The sequence below is a fragment of the Chiloscyllium punctatum genome, chromosome 20, assembly GCF_047496795.1.
Source record: "Chiloscyllium punctatum isolate Juve2018m chromosome 20, sChiPun1.3, whole genome shotgun sequence".
Taxonomy (NCBI): Eukaryota; Metazoa; Chordata; class Chondrichthyes; order Orectolobiformes; family Hemiscylliidae; genus Chiloscyllium; species Chiloscyllium punctatum.
In genome coordinates, this window is record NC_092758.1 from 54,509,481 (window position 1) to 54,521,957 (window position 12,477).

At 40.7% G+C, this 12,477-nt stretch overlaps 1 protein-coding gene across 13 annotated transcripts in view; it reads left to right on the forward strand.

The window, feature by feature from the left end:
• The window catches only part of arhgef37 (Rho guanine nucleotide exchange factor (GEF) 37), a 232,674-nt gene that overhangs the window by 136,472 nt on the left and 83,725 nt on the right, over positions 1–12,477 (forward strand). For all 13 annotated transcript variants that reach the window (XM_072590933.1, XM_072590929.1, XM_072590942.1 and 10 more), the window contains one exon: positions 6,640–6,763. In XM_072590933.1, coding sequence (XP_072447034.1) covers positions 6,640–6,763 — 124 coding nt within the window. The remainder of the gene's footprint in view (positions 1–6,639; positions 6,764–12,477) is intronic.

The window sequence follows — 12,477 nt, forward strand, 5'->3', positions numbered from 1 at the left end:
TAAATACCAAGGTAGCAAGAGCAGGTCAGATGCAAGGAGTTATGAAGTGAGTGACTCACCTCCTGACTGCCCAGAACTTGTCCATCATTTACAAGTCAGGATTGTGATGGAATGTTCTCCACTTGCCTGGATGAGTGCAGCTCCAACTTGACACAATTGGGAACAAAACAGATCGTTTGCTTGGCACCACATCCACAACTATAAACTCCTTCCATCATTGATGTACCCAATGCTGCTATGAACAATGTATAAAATACACTGCAGAAATTCACTAAGGCTCCTTACACATCACAGTCCAAACCTGTGATCACTGCTATCTAGAATCCCCACAGTCTGGAAAGAGGCCATTCAGCCCATCGATTTCTCACCAATCCTTTGAAGAGCATCCCACCTAAACCCAGCCACCTATTTAATACCTGTAGCCCCATATTTACAATGCCTAATTCACCTCGCCAGCATATCCCTGGACAATATGGGCAATTGAGCAAGTCCATTCCACCTAACCTGCACATCTTTGGACTTAGGAACCCCAGGAGAAACCCATGCAGACACAGGGAGATTGTGCGGAGTTTGCACAGTCACCCAAGGCTGGAATTGAACCCAGATTCCTGGTGCTGTGAGGTAGTACTGTTAACCACTAAGGCCACTGTGCTACCCAGACAGACAAGGGCAAAATCCATGAGAACAGCACCACCTGCAAGTTCCTTGACAAGTCCCCCAACAAGTATACCACTTTGGATGCTGTTGGGGGAGGGGGGGGGTTCTGAAGTGGGAAGGTAGATAGGATAGTGAAGAAGGTGTTTGGTATGCTTTCTTTTATTGGTCAGAGTATTGAGTACAGGAGTTGGGATTAGTATCTCCCCTATTTTCTGCGGCTCCATACAAAGGCCGCTTTGCTGATCTTTGAGGGCCCTTATTCTGTCCCTAGTTACCTTTTGTCCTTAATGTATTTGTAAAAACTCTTTGGATTCTCCTTAATTCTATTTGCCAAAGCTATCTCATGTTCCCCTTTTTGTCCTCCTGATTTCCCTCTTAGGTATAGTCCTACTGCCTTTATACTTTTCTAAGGATTCACTTGATCTATCCTGTCTATACCTGACATATGCTTCCTTCTTTTTCTTAAAGAACCTCAATTTCTTTAGTCATCCAGCACTCTCTATACCTACCAGCCTTTCCTTTCATCCTAACAGGATTCTTGTTATCTCATTCCTGAAGGCTTCCCATTTTCCAGCTGTCCCTTTACCTGCGAGCATCTGTCCCCAATCAGCTTTTGAAAGTTCTTGCCTAATACCGTCAAAATTAACCTTTCTACAATTTAGAACTTTAGAACGTTTAGATCTGGTATATCTTTTTTCAGCACTATTTTAAATCTAAAAGAATTATGATCGTTGGCCCCAAAGTGCTCACCCACTGACACCTCAGTCACCTGTCCTGCCTTATTTCCCAAGAGTAGGTCAAGTTTTGCACCTTCTCTCATAGGAACATCCACATACTGAACCAGAAACATTTTCTGTACACACTTAACAAGTTCCTCTCCATCTAAACCCTTAACACTATAGCAGTCCCAGTCTATGTTTGGAAAGTTAAAAACCCCTACCATAACCACCTATTATTCTTACAGATAGCTGAGATTGCTTGAGTCAGGAATCCTTCCTGGACATACCTAACAAAATTTGCTCCACTCAAACTATTTGCACAAGGAGGTTCCAATCAATATTAGGGAAGTTGAAGTTACCCATGACGACAACCCTGTTACTTCTGCGCCTTTCCAAAATCTTCCCAATTTGCTTCTCCATGTCTCTGTTGCTATTGGGGAGGGGGGTCTATAGAAAACTCACAAGAAAGTGATTGCTCCTTCCCTGTTTTTGACTTCCACCCATACTGACTTAGTGATTCCCTTTCTGCAGCTATTGCACATTCCTTGATTAGCAGTGTGACTCCCCACCTCTTTTACCTCCCTCCCTATTCCTTTTGAAACATCTAAACTCTGGAATATCCAACAACCATTCCAGCCCCTGTTATATTCAAGTCTCCGTAATGGTCACCACATCGTAGCTCCAAGTACTGACCCATTCTCTAAGTTCATCGCTCTTATTCCTGATATTTCTTGCAATAAAATAGACACACTTCAACCCATCACACTGACTGTAACTTTACCCTATCAACTGTCTATCCCTCCTCACACTCTCTTCACGTTGTGTCTGTCTGTTCACCAGCTACCTATCCTCTGATCCATAGATCTGGTTCCCATGCCCCTGCCAAACTAGTTTAAATCCTCCTGAAGAGCTCTAGCAAACCTCCTGCATAGGATATTTGTAACAGTCCAGTTCAGGTTTCACCTTCCCCAGAGAGTATCCTAATGATCCATATATCTGAAGCCCTCCCTCCTTCAACAGCTCTGCAGCCACATGTTCAGCGACACTTGCTTGCTGTTCCTCGCCTCACTAGCCTGTAGTACCAGTAGCAATCAAAAGATTACTACTCTGCTCGCCCTGCCTTTTAGCTTCCAACTTAACTCCCTATATTCACTTTTCAAGTCCTCATCCCTTTTCATAGCTATGTCATTGGTACTGACATGAACCATGACTTCTGGCTACTCACCCTCCCCCTTAAAAATCCGTGACCTTGGCACCCAGGAGGCAACATACCATCCGGGGAATCTCATTCGTGACCACAGAATCTACTGTCTATTCCTCTAACCATTGAATCTCCTATCACTATCACTCTCCTATTCTCCCCCTTCCCTTCTTAGACACAGAGCCAGGCTCAATGCCAGAGACCTGGCTGCTGTGGCTTTCCCCTGGTAGGTCGTTGTCCACATCACATGCATGTTTCTGTATATGCGCATGTGTGAGGCAGTTGATGCCTCACAAACCTTATTGAATTTTTTGAGGATGTCACAAAACACATTGATGAAGCTAGAGCAATGGACGTGGTATACACAGATTTCAGCAAGGTTGGTTGAAAAGGTTCCCCATTATGAACTCATTCAGAAAGTAAGGAGACATGGGATACAGGAAAATTTGGCTATCTGGATACAGAATTGGCTGGCCCATAGACGACAGAGGGTGGTAATAGATGGAAAGTATTCAGCTTGGAGTTCAGTAGCCAGTGGTGTTCTCCAGGAATCTGTTCTGGGACTTTTGCTCTTCATGAATTTTGAAAATGACTTGGATGAGGAAGTGGAAAGGTGGGTTAGTAAATTTGCAGGAAGGTTGGTTGAGTTGTGGATACTTTGGAGGGCTGTTGTAGGTTGCAACAGAACATTGACAGGATGCAGAGATGGGTTGAGAATTGGCAGATGGAGTTCAACCTGGAAAAGTGTGAAGTATTCATTTTGGAAGGTCGAATTTGAATGCAGGTTACAGGGTTAAAGACAGGATTCTTGGCAGTGTGAAAGAACAGAGGGGGGCCTTGCCGTAGATCCCTCAAAGTTGCCACCCAAGTTGAGAGAGTTGTTAAGAATGCGCATGGTGTGTTCCCTTTCATTAGCAGGGGGATTGAGTTTAAGAGTCGCGAGGTTATGCTGCAGCTCTCTGAAGCCCTGTTTAGACAACACTTGGAATATTGTCTTCAGTTCTGTCGCCTCAGTACAGGAAAGATATGGGGAAGCTTTAGAGAGATGCAAAGGAGATTTACTAGGATGCTACCTGGACTAGACGGCATGTCTTATGAAGATATGTTGAGGAAGCTAGGGCTTTTCTCATTGGAGCAAAGAACAATGAGGGGTGACTTGATAGAAGTGTACAAGATGATGGGAGGCATAGATAGAGTGGATAGCTAGAAATGGCTATCATGAGGGGGCATAATCTTAAGGTGATTGGAGGAAGGCTTAGGGGAAATGTTAGAGGTCAGTTCTTTACACAAAGAGTAGTGGGTGCATGGAATGCACTGCCAGCAGTGGTAGTAGAGTCAGATATGTTAGGGACATTTAAGTGATTCTTGGATAAGCACATGGATGATAGTAAAATGAAGGTACATAGGTTAGTTTGATGTTCGAGTAGGATAAAAGGATGGCACAACATCCTGTGCTGTAATGTTGTATGTCGTAAGTCACACTGACTTGGAAATACAGCTGCTGCAGTGTCACTAGTCAAAATCCTGAACTCACCTCTCTAACAGCACTATGGGTGTGCCTATATGGAATTTAGGGATTCAAGAATGGAGCTGACCGCCACTTTCTCAAGGGCAGCTAGAGATGGGCAGAAAATGCTCGCCCAGTCAGCCACACCCACATCCCCTAAATAAAGAAACTGTCACCCACTTCTCCGTGGTGGTCCACTTGAACTCCAGCTGAAGTGGAAGCAGTCTGTTCATTTTCTTCTTGTGGCTGTTATGCCTTTGTCATGGCCACGTACATGTCAATCGTGCATCTCCAACGGCTAGCATACCTCAGTCATTGTCACTGGGCCTTGCTACATTGATATTTCCTCAGCCAACAAGTCCAAGGAGACTAATAAAAATGATCATATCTATGAGGGAGCAGATACTTTCACTTCAGTGGCTACCTCAATTGTTTGCTGGCCGTCCGGATTGCTGAAGGGAACTGTTGCCTGGGTGCAGTTGATAACGTTTCCATGCCTTTTTGTATCATTGACTGATCAATGCTGCAGACCATGGCATTCAGCAAACACTGCTGCGTACACTCCTCAATGACGATGGCCACTCTGTCAGTGGAGGAACTCATGCATTCATTCAAAACCCTGAGCCATGGTGGTATACATGAGTGGTATGGACTTGTCTATCCTCAGTTCATGACCGTGCATTGTTTTGGGGTAACAACAACAGGCAGGTCAATATTTCTTGCTGCTTAAACAAATTAAAGTTCCTTTGCTGAGACTCACAGAGGCCCTGCAGCTGTATATGCTTAGTCTAGCTGTCTCTGTCCTCCATCGTGGGAAGAAGATTGTTCATAACTGCCTTTGCCTCTGTCACCTTCTCCTGAAGTTCAGTGCCGTGCTCTGTCAAGTTTCGAAAATCACCCTCTCTAATTCTGCATAAGGACCAAATAATGTGGGTAAAACAGGGTTAACAAAAGGTGCACTAGTATGATATAATGATATTGAGTCCTCTGTTTAGGATGCCTGAGAAGCCCCCAGTTATGTAGCTGTACTTCTGTGTTCATCCTCCATCATGAATTCTATAGAAAATATAAGAAGTTTGAGAATTTACCTATTGTAGCAGGAACCTCTGTAAAGCTGAGTGCTGAAGGTTATTTTATCTCTTGCAGTACTCCACTCAGTTTCTCTACAAGACACTCCTGCAGCTTACGAATTCTGCCATCTTCTACTCTGTTTGGTTATTGCTTTCTCCTGTCAATCAGTGAAGTCTAAAGAAGCCCTACCTTGGGTGCCAAGTCTATATTCTTCCCTCCGATGAACTGGAGCATGAATCTAGATGGCTACCTTTAAATTGGACCCATCTTGATGGAAAGTAAAAATAGTAATATCAAAAAATAACTTGTACTGATGTGGTCTGGTATTGTATTCCATTAAAATGGAACTCTAGTTCAAACAATATTAGTCATTTCCATGTACTGTATATTATTCTCACCTCACCATCTCCACTCACAGTCAGTTATTGGCTGACCTCTGTGGTAGTAACCTCCAATGCCCAGGAAGGTGACAGCCTGCGACTAGGCCCAAACGTTCCTTCTGATGTTTAGGATTGGTGAAAGTGTTCAGCTGCTTCTGAAGGCAGACTCCTGCCCAAGAATGCAACATGTTTCTGGCCTAATATTGTTGTCAGCTTCATGCAAAGTACTCTGCTGGCTGTGAGAGTGGACGAAATAGCTACATGAGCATCTGAAATATGAGTTAAATCATTGAATGTATGACATATTTAATATATTGCAACAGTTCTGATTATTCCATCAACCTTTGTTGTGTAAAGCACAGACTGTCTCCTCATGCCATGTAACCTACTTATTGTTTCTTCCTATTTTATGCAGTGTTTTTAGTCATGGCTTTGTGATAATCTATCATTTATGCAAGGAACTATTACTAATGTGAATTTCAAGATATGATTGGCCATGAAAATTTCTTCAGTCATGTGCCAGCCTCGTGCAAAAGAGACCTAAAGCCCAAAACCTGTAAGACATGGGCGACTGATTTTAGTGCTGGGATCCCTGTCGCAGTTACAGATCATGCTGCCCTGTCCTTATTGAAATCTTGCTCACATCAACTACATATTCAAACTAGTCCCATTACCATATTTCTGCTATGATTACCACCAAACAGTCAGCCCTAGTCACAACTTCTGCTAACAAGAAGTTTCAATCTGAAAAACTTTGGTCGAATTCCTAAAAAACTGAAAACATGAAAAATGTACTGTCAATACCCAAAGGAGGAAAACAGCTAAATATTTTGGATGGGACAGTCCACTCAAACTGTAATAGAATGCAGGAATTTTGAGCGAGCATTCCACTAGAAGTATTAGTTCATTTTTACTTACTAGGTGCTGACATGCATAATTCCAGGGTTTGCCATTTTATTTCAGATTTCCAGAATTCACTGTTCTTTTGGCCTCTTTACAATGAAAAAAACACACTCAGCCCCACCCCCAAACCACTGGTCATGGCTGGGATGCAGCTTAAAATGCAAAACATTTTCAAAGTCACATTTTGTTTTTCTTGATTAGGTGCCAGATTTGGACCTGGAAGGATTGTTTGGAGGCACTGATGAAGTATTACATGTATCCTCCAATCTACTCAAAAATTTGGAAGCTGCAGCCACTGGGAAACCTGATCAAGTCCTCTTGATAAGTAATTCTTCAAATAGTATTTCGCATTCGCTTTGGAAAAATAAGTTAATTTATTTGCTCTAACCCCCTGGATTTTATTCACGGGACAGTGGTACTAGCAGTTATGGACAGGTGTATTAATTCTCGGGGTAGATTAAGTGATGGTAGATTTTGAACAGGCCAGTGTTAGACATACCTCCTGATGAGGGATCCAGAGAGGACAGAAACTCCGTCCCCCAAAAGCTCTCTGGTGGTTCTCCAATGCAGGCACTGTCACTGGGAGCGGTGCCTGCTGTTGGCAATGTACTGAGTTCCATCCCTAGCATTGGCAGTGAATCCCAAGGTATAGTGAGTAATGGTTTGATGTGGGCCTTCGTGAGTGGTCACCAGTAAAGTTTGGGCAGTGAAATGTGTTTCAAGGAAGGGCCATGTGGTGGTTTTCAGCATTCCCCTTCCCAATGCATGAACCTTGATTGGGTACAAAGTGGATGTGAATAAGGGACCTCTCCATGAGGCTGCAGGCAAATTCAAGAAGGTTTGTTGGCAGTCTTCAGCACGCAAGAGACTGTGAGAGAGTTTGGGAGAGTAACTGAAGTACCATTAAATTCCATAGTTCTTGGGGATAATCGGTTTTATAATAAACCTGAAGTGGCTTAGCTGCCAGGTGAAGGCAGATATCTGTCACATTCAGAAAGGAAAAGGAATTTCTAAGGGAAGTAGAAAACATTGCTCTACAGGGTGAAGAAGAACAAGAGTGTCCTACTAGGCTTCCAAGGAATGTGGCAACCTTCCTGACCAGACTCTCCTCCTTACTTCATGCGAGTCTACCTTTAAACTCTCTTTACTGCTTATTAGCAAGCTGTCCCCTGGTAGTAGCCATTGGTGTCTGGTTTTCTTTACTTACATTCCTGTCTGCTCCTGGCTGCTGTTTACCCCACCATGTAAGTGAAGCCTGGGAACTAAAATACCTCAAGTCACAAGCTCAGATATTCTCCTCAACCCCTGCCCAAGACTTGTACAGGCTTAAAATGAATGTCAATCATTCTGTGCAAGTCATGTCATATATTTTTTGCTAGATTTGTTATCAATGCTGAATAGTTCTGACCTCTCTTTCACTAACCAGTTGATAAACCATGCCCAAGGCAAAGCTGAGTGCAAATGCCAGTCAAATATCTAAAAACTTTTTTAGTTGAAAGTGTAGCATTCCTGATGTTATAACCATGGTACTGTTTTTACTCAGTTTTGCATTGAGCAATGGAAATCCAGACTGTTAAAAGGTACATGCTGTTTGATAGGCATTTGGAAATAAAAGCTTGTAACTTATATCATTGATTTAAGTGAGATAGTTTGTAATATGCATACACTTGCAGTTAGATTTGTCTCTCGATGCCGGATCTAAATTTGAAAGCTTTATTTGGAATTACAGTTCTACTGTATACATTGTATTATAAACATTGCTCCTTAAATAAATAATTAATGTATAGATATTGGCACATCTAAATGTTATTTTTTGTCAAAACTAATAAACAGTCACCTTTCCCACTTTTCTGCCCTTAAAATTTGTTTATGCTACTCCTGTGTCTTAGGTGAGCAATTGGATTGTTAAAAAATCCAATATTGTTCTGCCCATTCTAGATTCTACATTCCCCATCAATTAGTGCAACCTGAAACTAGGGTTAGACACATTTGCTATGCGAATATAGGATGGAGTAACTAAGACCAATTTCAGGATTACCCATCCTCTTCCAAAATTGTTGGAAGGAGCCAGAAAGAACAGGAATGTTCCTTTAATTTGTTTAGACAGCAACCTCTAGGGGAGTAAAATCTGCTGTACCATTTCATCGCACTTAACAAGCATAATTTATTTTGAAAATGTTTATCCCATCAGCTTCATGAATATTGTAAAGGAACAAATTACAAACATACAGCCAAGGTCATTTATTTTTGTAATTTGAATTCCAATTTAGTTGTAAAAATTCAAAAGTGTTGTGATTACAGTGTTAAAATCATTACATATTTACAGATAAATCATTTTCTAAATTGCAGAATGCACAAAGGTCATTAGTTTTTATTCTTAGCACATACATTTAAAAATAAACATGTTCCCAAATTAAATAAAATCCTGCCTCCACTTGCTCTTTCGCTGAATCACACTTTATGAACAACATATGCACAAATTGTTTAAGATACCGTGAGGCAGATCAGATAATCTATGGTAACTTGCATCCTTACTCCCCAAAGCCTGTTAGTTATTTCCAAGCCAATAAGTCAGGAGTCAGATGGATTACTACCTACTTGCCTGAATGATTGCACCTCCAAAAACGTTGAAGGAGCTTGACACTATACAGGACGAAGCAGCCTCCCTATTTGGCACCACATTCCATTGCCATCAAGTTTCATCCCTGCCACCATTGACAAACAGTGATTGTAGAGTGTGCCACCTCCAATTTGTACTGCAGAAGCTTATCAATACTCTTTCTGCAATACAGTTCATTCTTCCAGAGGAAGTGGTGGATTCAGGTACACATACAACGTTTCAAAGAGATTTGAATAAATAGGAAAGGTTTGCAGGGACATAGGCCAAGTGCAGGCAGTTGGGACTAGTTTAGTTACAGATTGTGATTGGCATGGACTGGTTGGACTGAAGGGTCTGTTTCCATGCTTTATGACTCTAGGCAGCAGTAGTATGGAAACACCACCATCTGGAAGTTTTCATCTAAGCCTTGCACCATTCTGACTTGGAACTATATGGTTGTTCCTCCACTGTTGCGAGATCCAAATCCTAGAATTCCACTCCTAACAACACTGGTTTTACCTATACTGCAACAACAGCAGTGGTTTATGAAGACACCTTCTGAAAGGCAGTTAAGAATAAATACTATTCAGTCAGGTATTGTAAAATAGCTTCTAAAAATGTGAGATTTTGTAAAATTGTTATCTTTTGGGAACGTGTTTCAAATTTAAGGTATAATAAAGTAATGAAGTGGGGTCATGTGACCAGTTCTAAATAGACTGAAAGCATTTCTGAGTCATTAAGGGTGGGCCCAGTTTGTTTCCCTGAGTCCCAAGCAAATAATGGCAGAAACTGTGGTTCTCTGAAGGCCTAAAAACTTCAGGCTATAATGATTTTAATTTAAACTGACTTCATTCCAAGATAGAATTGACACCTAAACAATAAGTAATCAGCATGTTTAGTGGATCAAGGCTCATGGAGATGGGCTTGAGCGGGAAAGGATGAATAAGGAAGTTGAAGGATCAGACCACAAGGTTTTCCTAATTAGACTGACCCTGACAATTATCTTAAATTACACAGTCAAGCCAGTCTGCCAGTATCCTGCAAAGAGAGACCAAAGAGATAGAGGTAACAAGTCTCTATGGATTGTCATGCAAGAATGCAAGTGGGAGAACTCTGTTAGATTGAAGCAACTGAAGTTGTAAGGATTTTAAAAAAGACTGGCATAGTTTTTAGCTCATGGAAGGAACCTCTAATTCATCAGACATTGGTCCAGGATTAGGAGTTACTTGGTTGAAAACGGAAAGGAAATAAGTTGTTTGGTGTTAAGAATCATTCTGAACTATTTCCAGGAGAGTAGAGTGTCTACTTATGGGACAGGGTAAAGTATAACCATTGTGAGAAATTTTTGGTCATTTTAAAAGTTAAAAGAAGAATCTTCTGTATTTAAGAGTATATGTTGTATGCTAAAATAATGTTTATTCAATGTTACTTTTAGTTTGTTACAATAAAACCTTTATAATGTAAAATCATGTAACATGCTAGCTCTTCAGTGGAGTTTCTGTTTGTTATCCATCTGTACAGTTATCTTAACATTCTAATTTTTCTCAATCATTCAAGTGACGATTTTCATAGTTAGATATTTAGATATGCAAACTCTTTCCTGGACATTCTGTCTCATTCATAAATTAACACAGAATTAGCTACCACATCATCATATTTGAACCTAGAAACTACTATTGGCAATATTAATGGGTGAGTGCTCACACTTTGACATTCTTCTGTCCATAATTCTAATAAAGCAATGAATCTATTTATAGGAAATGGTTTAATGTCTGTGAATGGTGTAAGGGTTCGACAGCACTGCAGTGGAGTTGTTGGAGTTGGTTGTGTGGAGTCCTTGATTTGTCCACACTTCAGTGGATGAATTGAGGAGGAATAGGAGACAGTGGTGAATAACCTTCCCAGCTCACTGCCAATTAAGACCCCTGGATGGGTAATTAATGCCTTTTCTTGGCTGGCAGCTCTATAGGGACAGGATTTCTGTCTCCAAGCTCCTTGATTGTGGGAAGGGAATACCACTAGCTAGTCAAGTGCTTGATTGGCACTTAGTACGGTAGATCGTCCCAAAAGAGAAGCTATAAGTTGCACACTAGCTCTTCAGTCAACCAATGATATGCCCATTAATGGGTTAATTAATATCCTTACACTTCCTGCTTAATGCCCTTCTGTTAGAAAATGCTGTAGGGATACAAGTTGCTGTAACAGCTAACAGGTTTAATATTTAGATTATAAAATAACTCAACCTGTGATTTCAGATTCATACCTTCAAATAAAGCTGGCTACATTGCTCATCGTCAAAAGTAAACCGGTTTCTGTTTGATTGATATACTCGATTGTTATTCATTTTGAATCTTTTCTTGATGTTGAGTAGGAATTTAATCCATTTAGGCAGAAAAGAATTGCAAGGCATTTTAAACTATATTGTGCATCATATATATGTAACAATGCAAGGTCGCTGTAAAATGTAACAATCTTTACGCAAACCTTGAATGTAATAATGTTAGTATTGTTTTTTAAGTGAAGTTCGTTTATATGTTCCTCCAGTCCTTGCATTCACTATTACATTTTTAGTTAGAAAGAAAGCACTTACATGGCTTATTTAATAATTTCAGAACATCAGTTGAACAGAATTTAAATTGTTTAAACAGTTGCATTAAAAAACTCACATTTTATGAGATTTGTCTAATCACTCCACTAAAGTAAACTAACATGGCTCTCAGTAAAACAGTTGAAGGAAATATTGCCTCCAAAGATTATTGGATCAGTGGAGTGCAGAAAGGAAAGCTGAGATTTGACACGGAATCTGGTTGCACAATAAGTCTATTTTAACTCTCTGTGTATGTGAATACATTTTAAGCGACTTTTAATTGAAGACTAGAAGTTTCCCCATTTACCTTTTTTTTTGAATTCCAGTAAGAATGCCCTGTTCATAATTGGTATGCATTCTTTGAAACCTGAAACTTTATTAACTGAGGAGAGTGAATCTATTAGGCATCCTATTACCTTGTTCAAAGACAGATTGGCTCCTTTTCCCTTAGGCTCCATGGGGCTTTAGAGGACAGATTGGGATTGGCACTGCATTCAGGCATTAATCAGCCTACTGTGACCTAATCTCCAGGATTTGGAATGTGCTTTTGGGGTATTTGAAGAAGCTTGATGGAGAGTTTGCTTTGCTGGAGTTATACCAGTAGCACACTTCCTCAGGAATTTTGGACTTTCTTTTCAAATTAATGCAATTAAGAGCATTTCTGTCTCTATTCAAGGTGAGAAATACTAACACACTTGTGAGAAAAACATCATTTTTTTTCCTTTAAGTGTGTTCAATTTCACCATGGAAACAAGATTATCGACTCTCTGAACAGATCCCTGACTCATCACCTTATCTCACAGTTAAGCAGCTGTTCTGTAGGTAGGTTCTCGATTGGAACCTTGGCAATGCC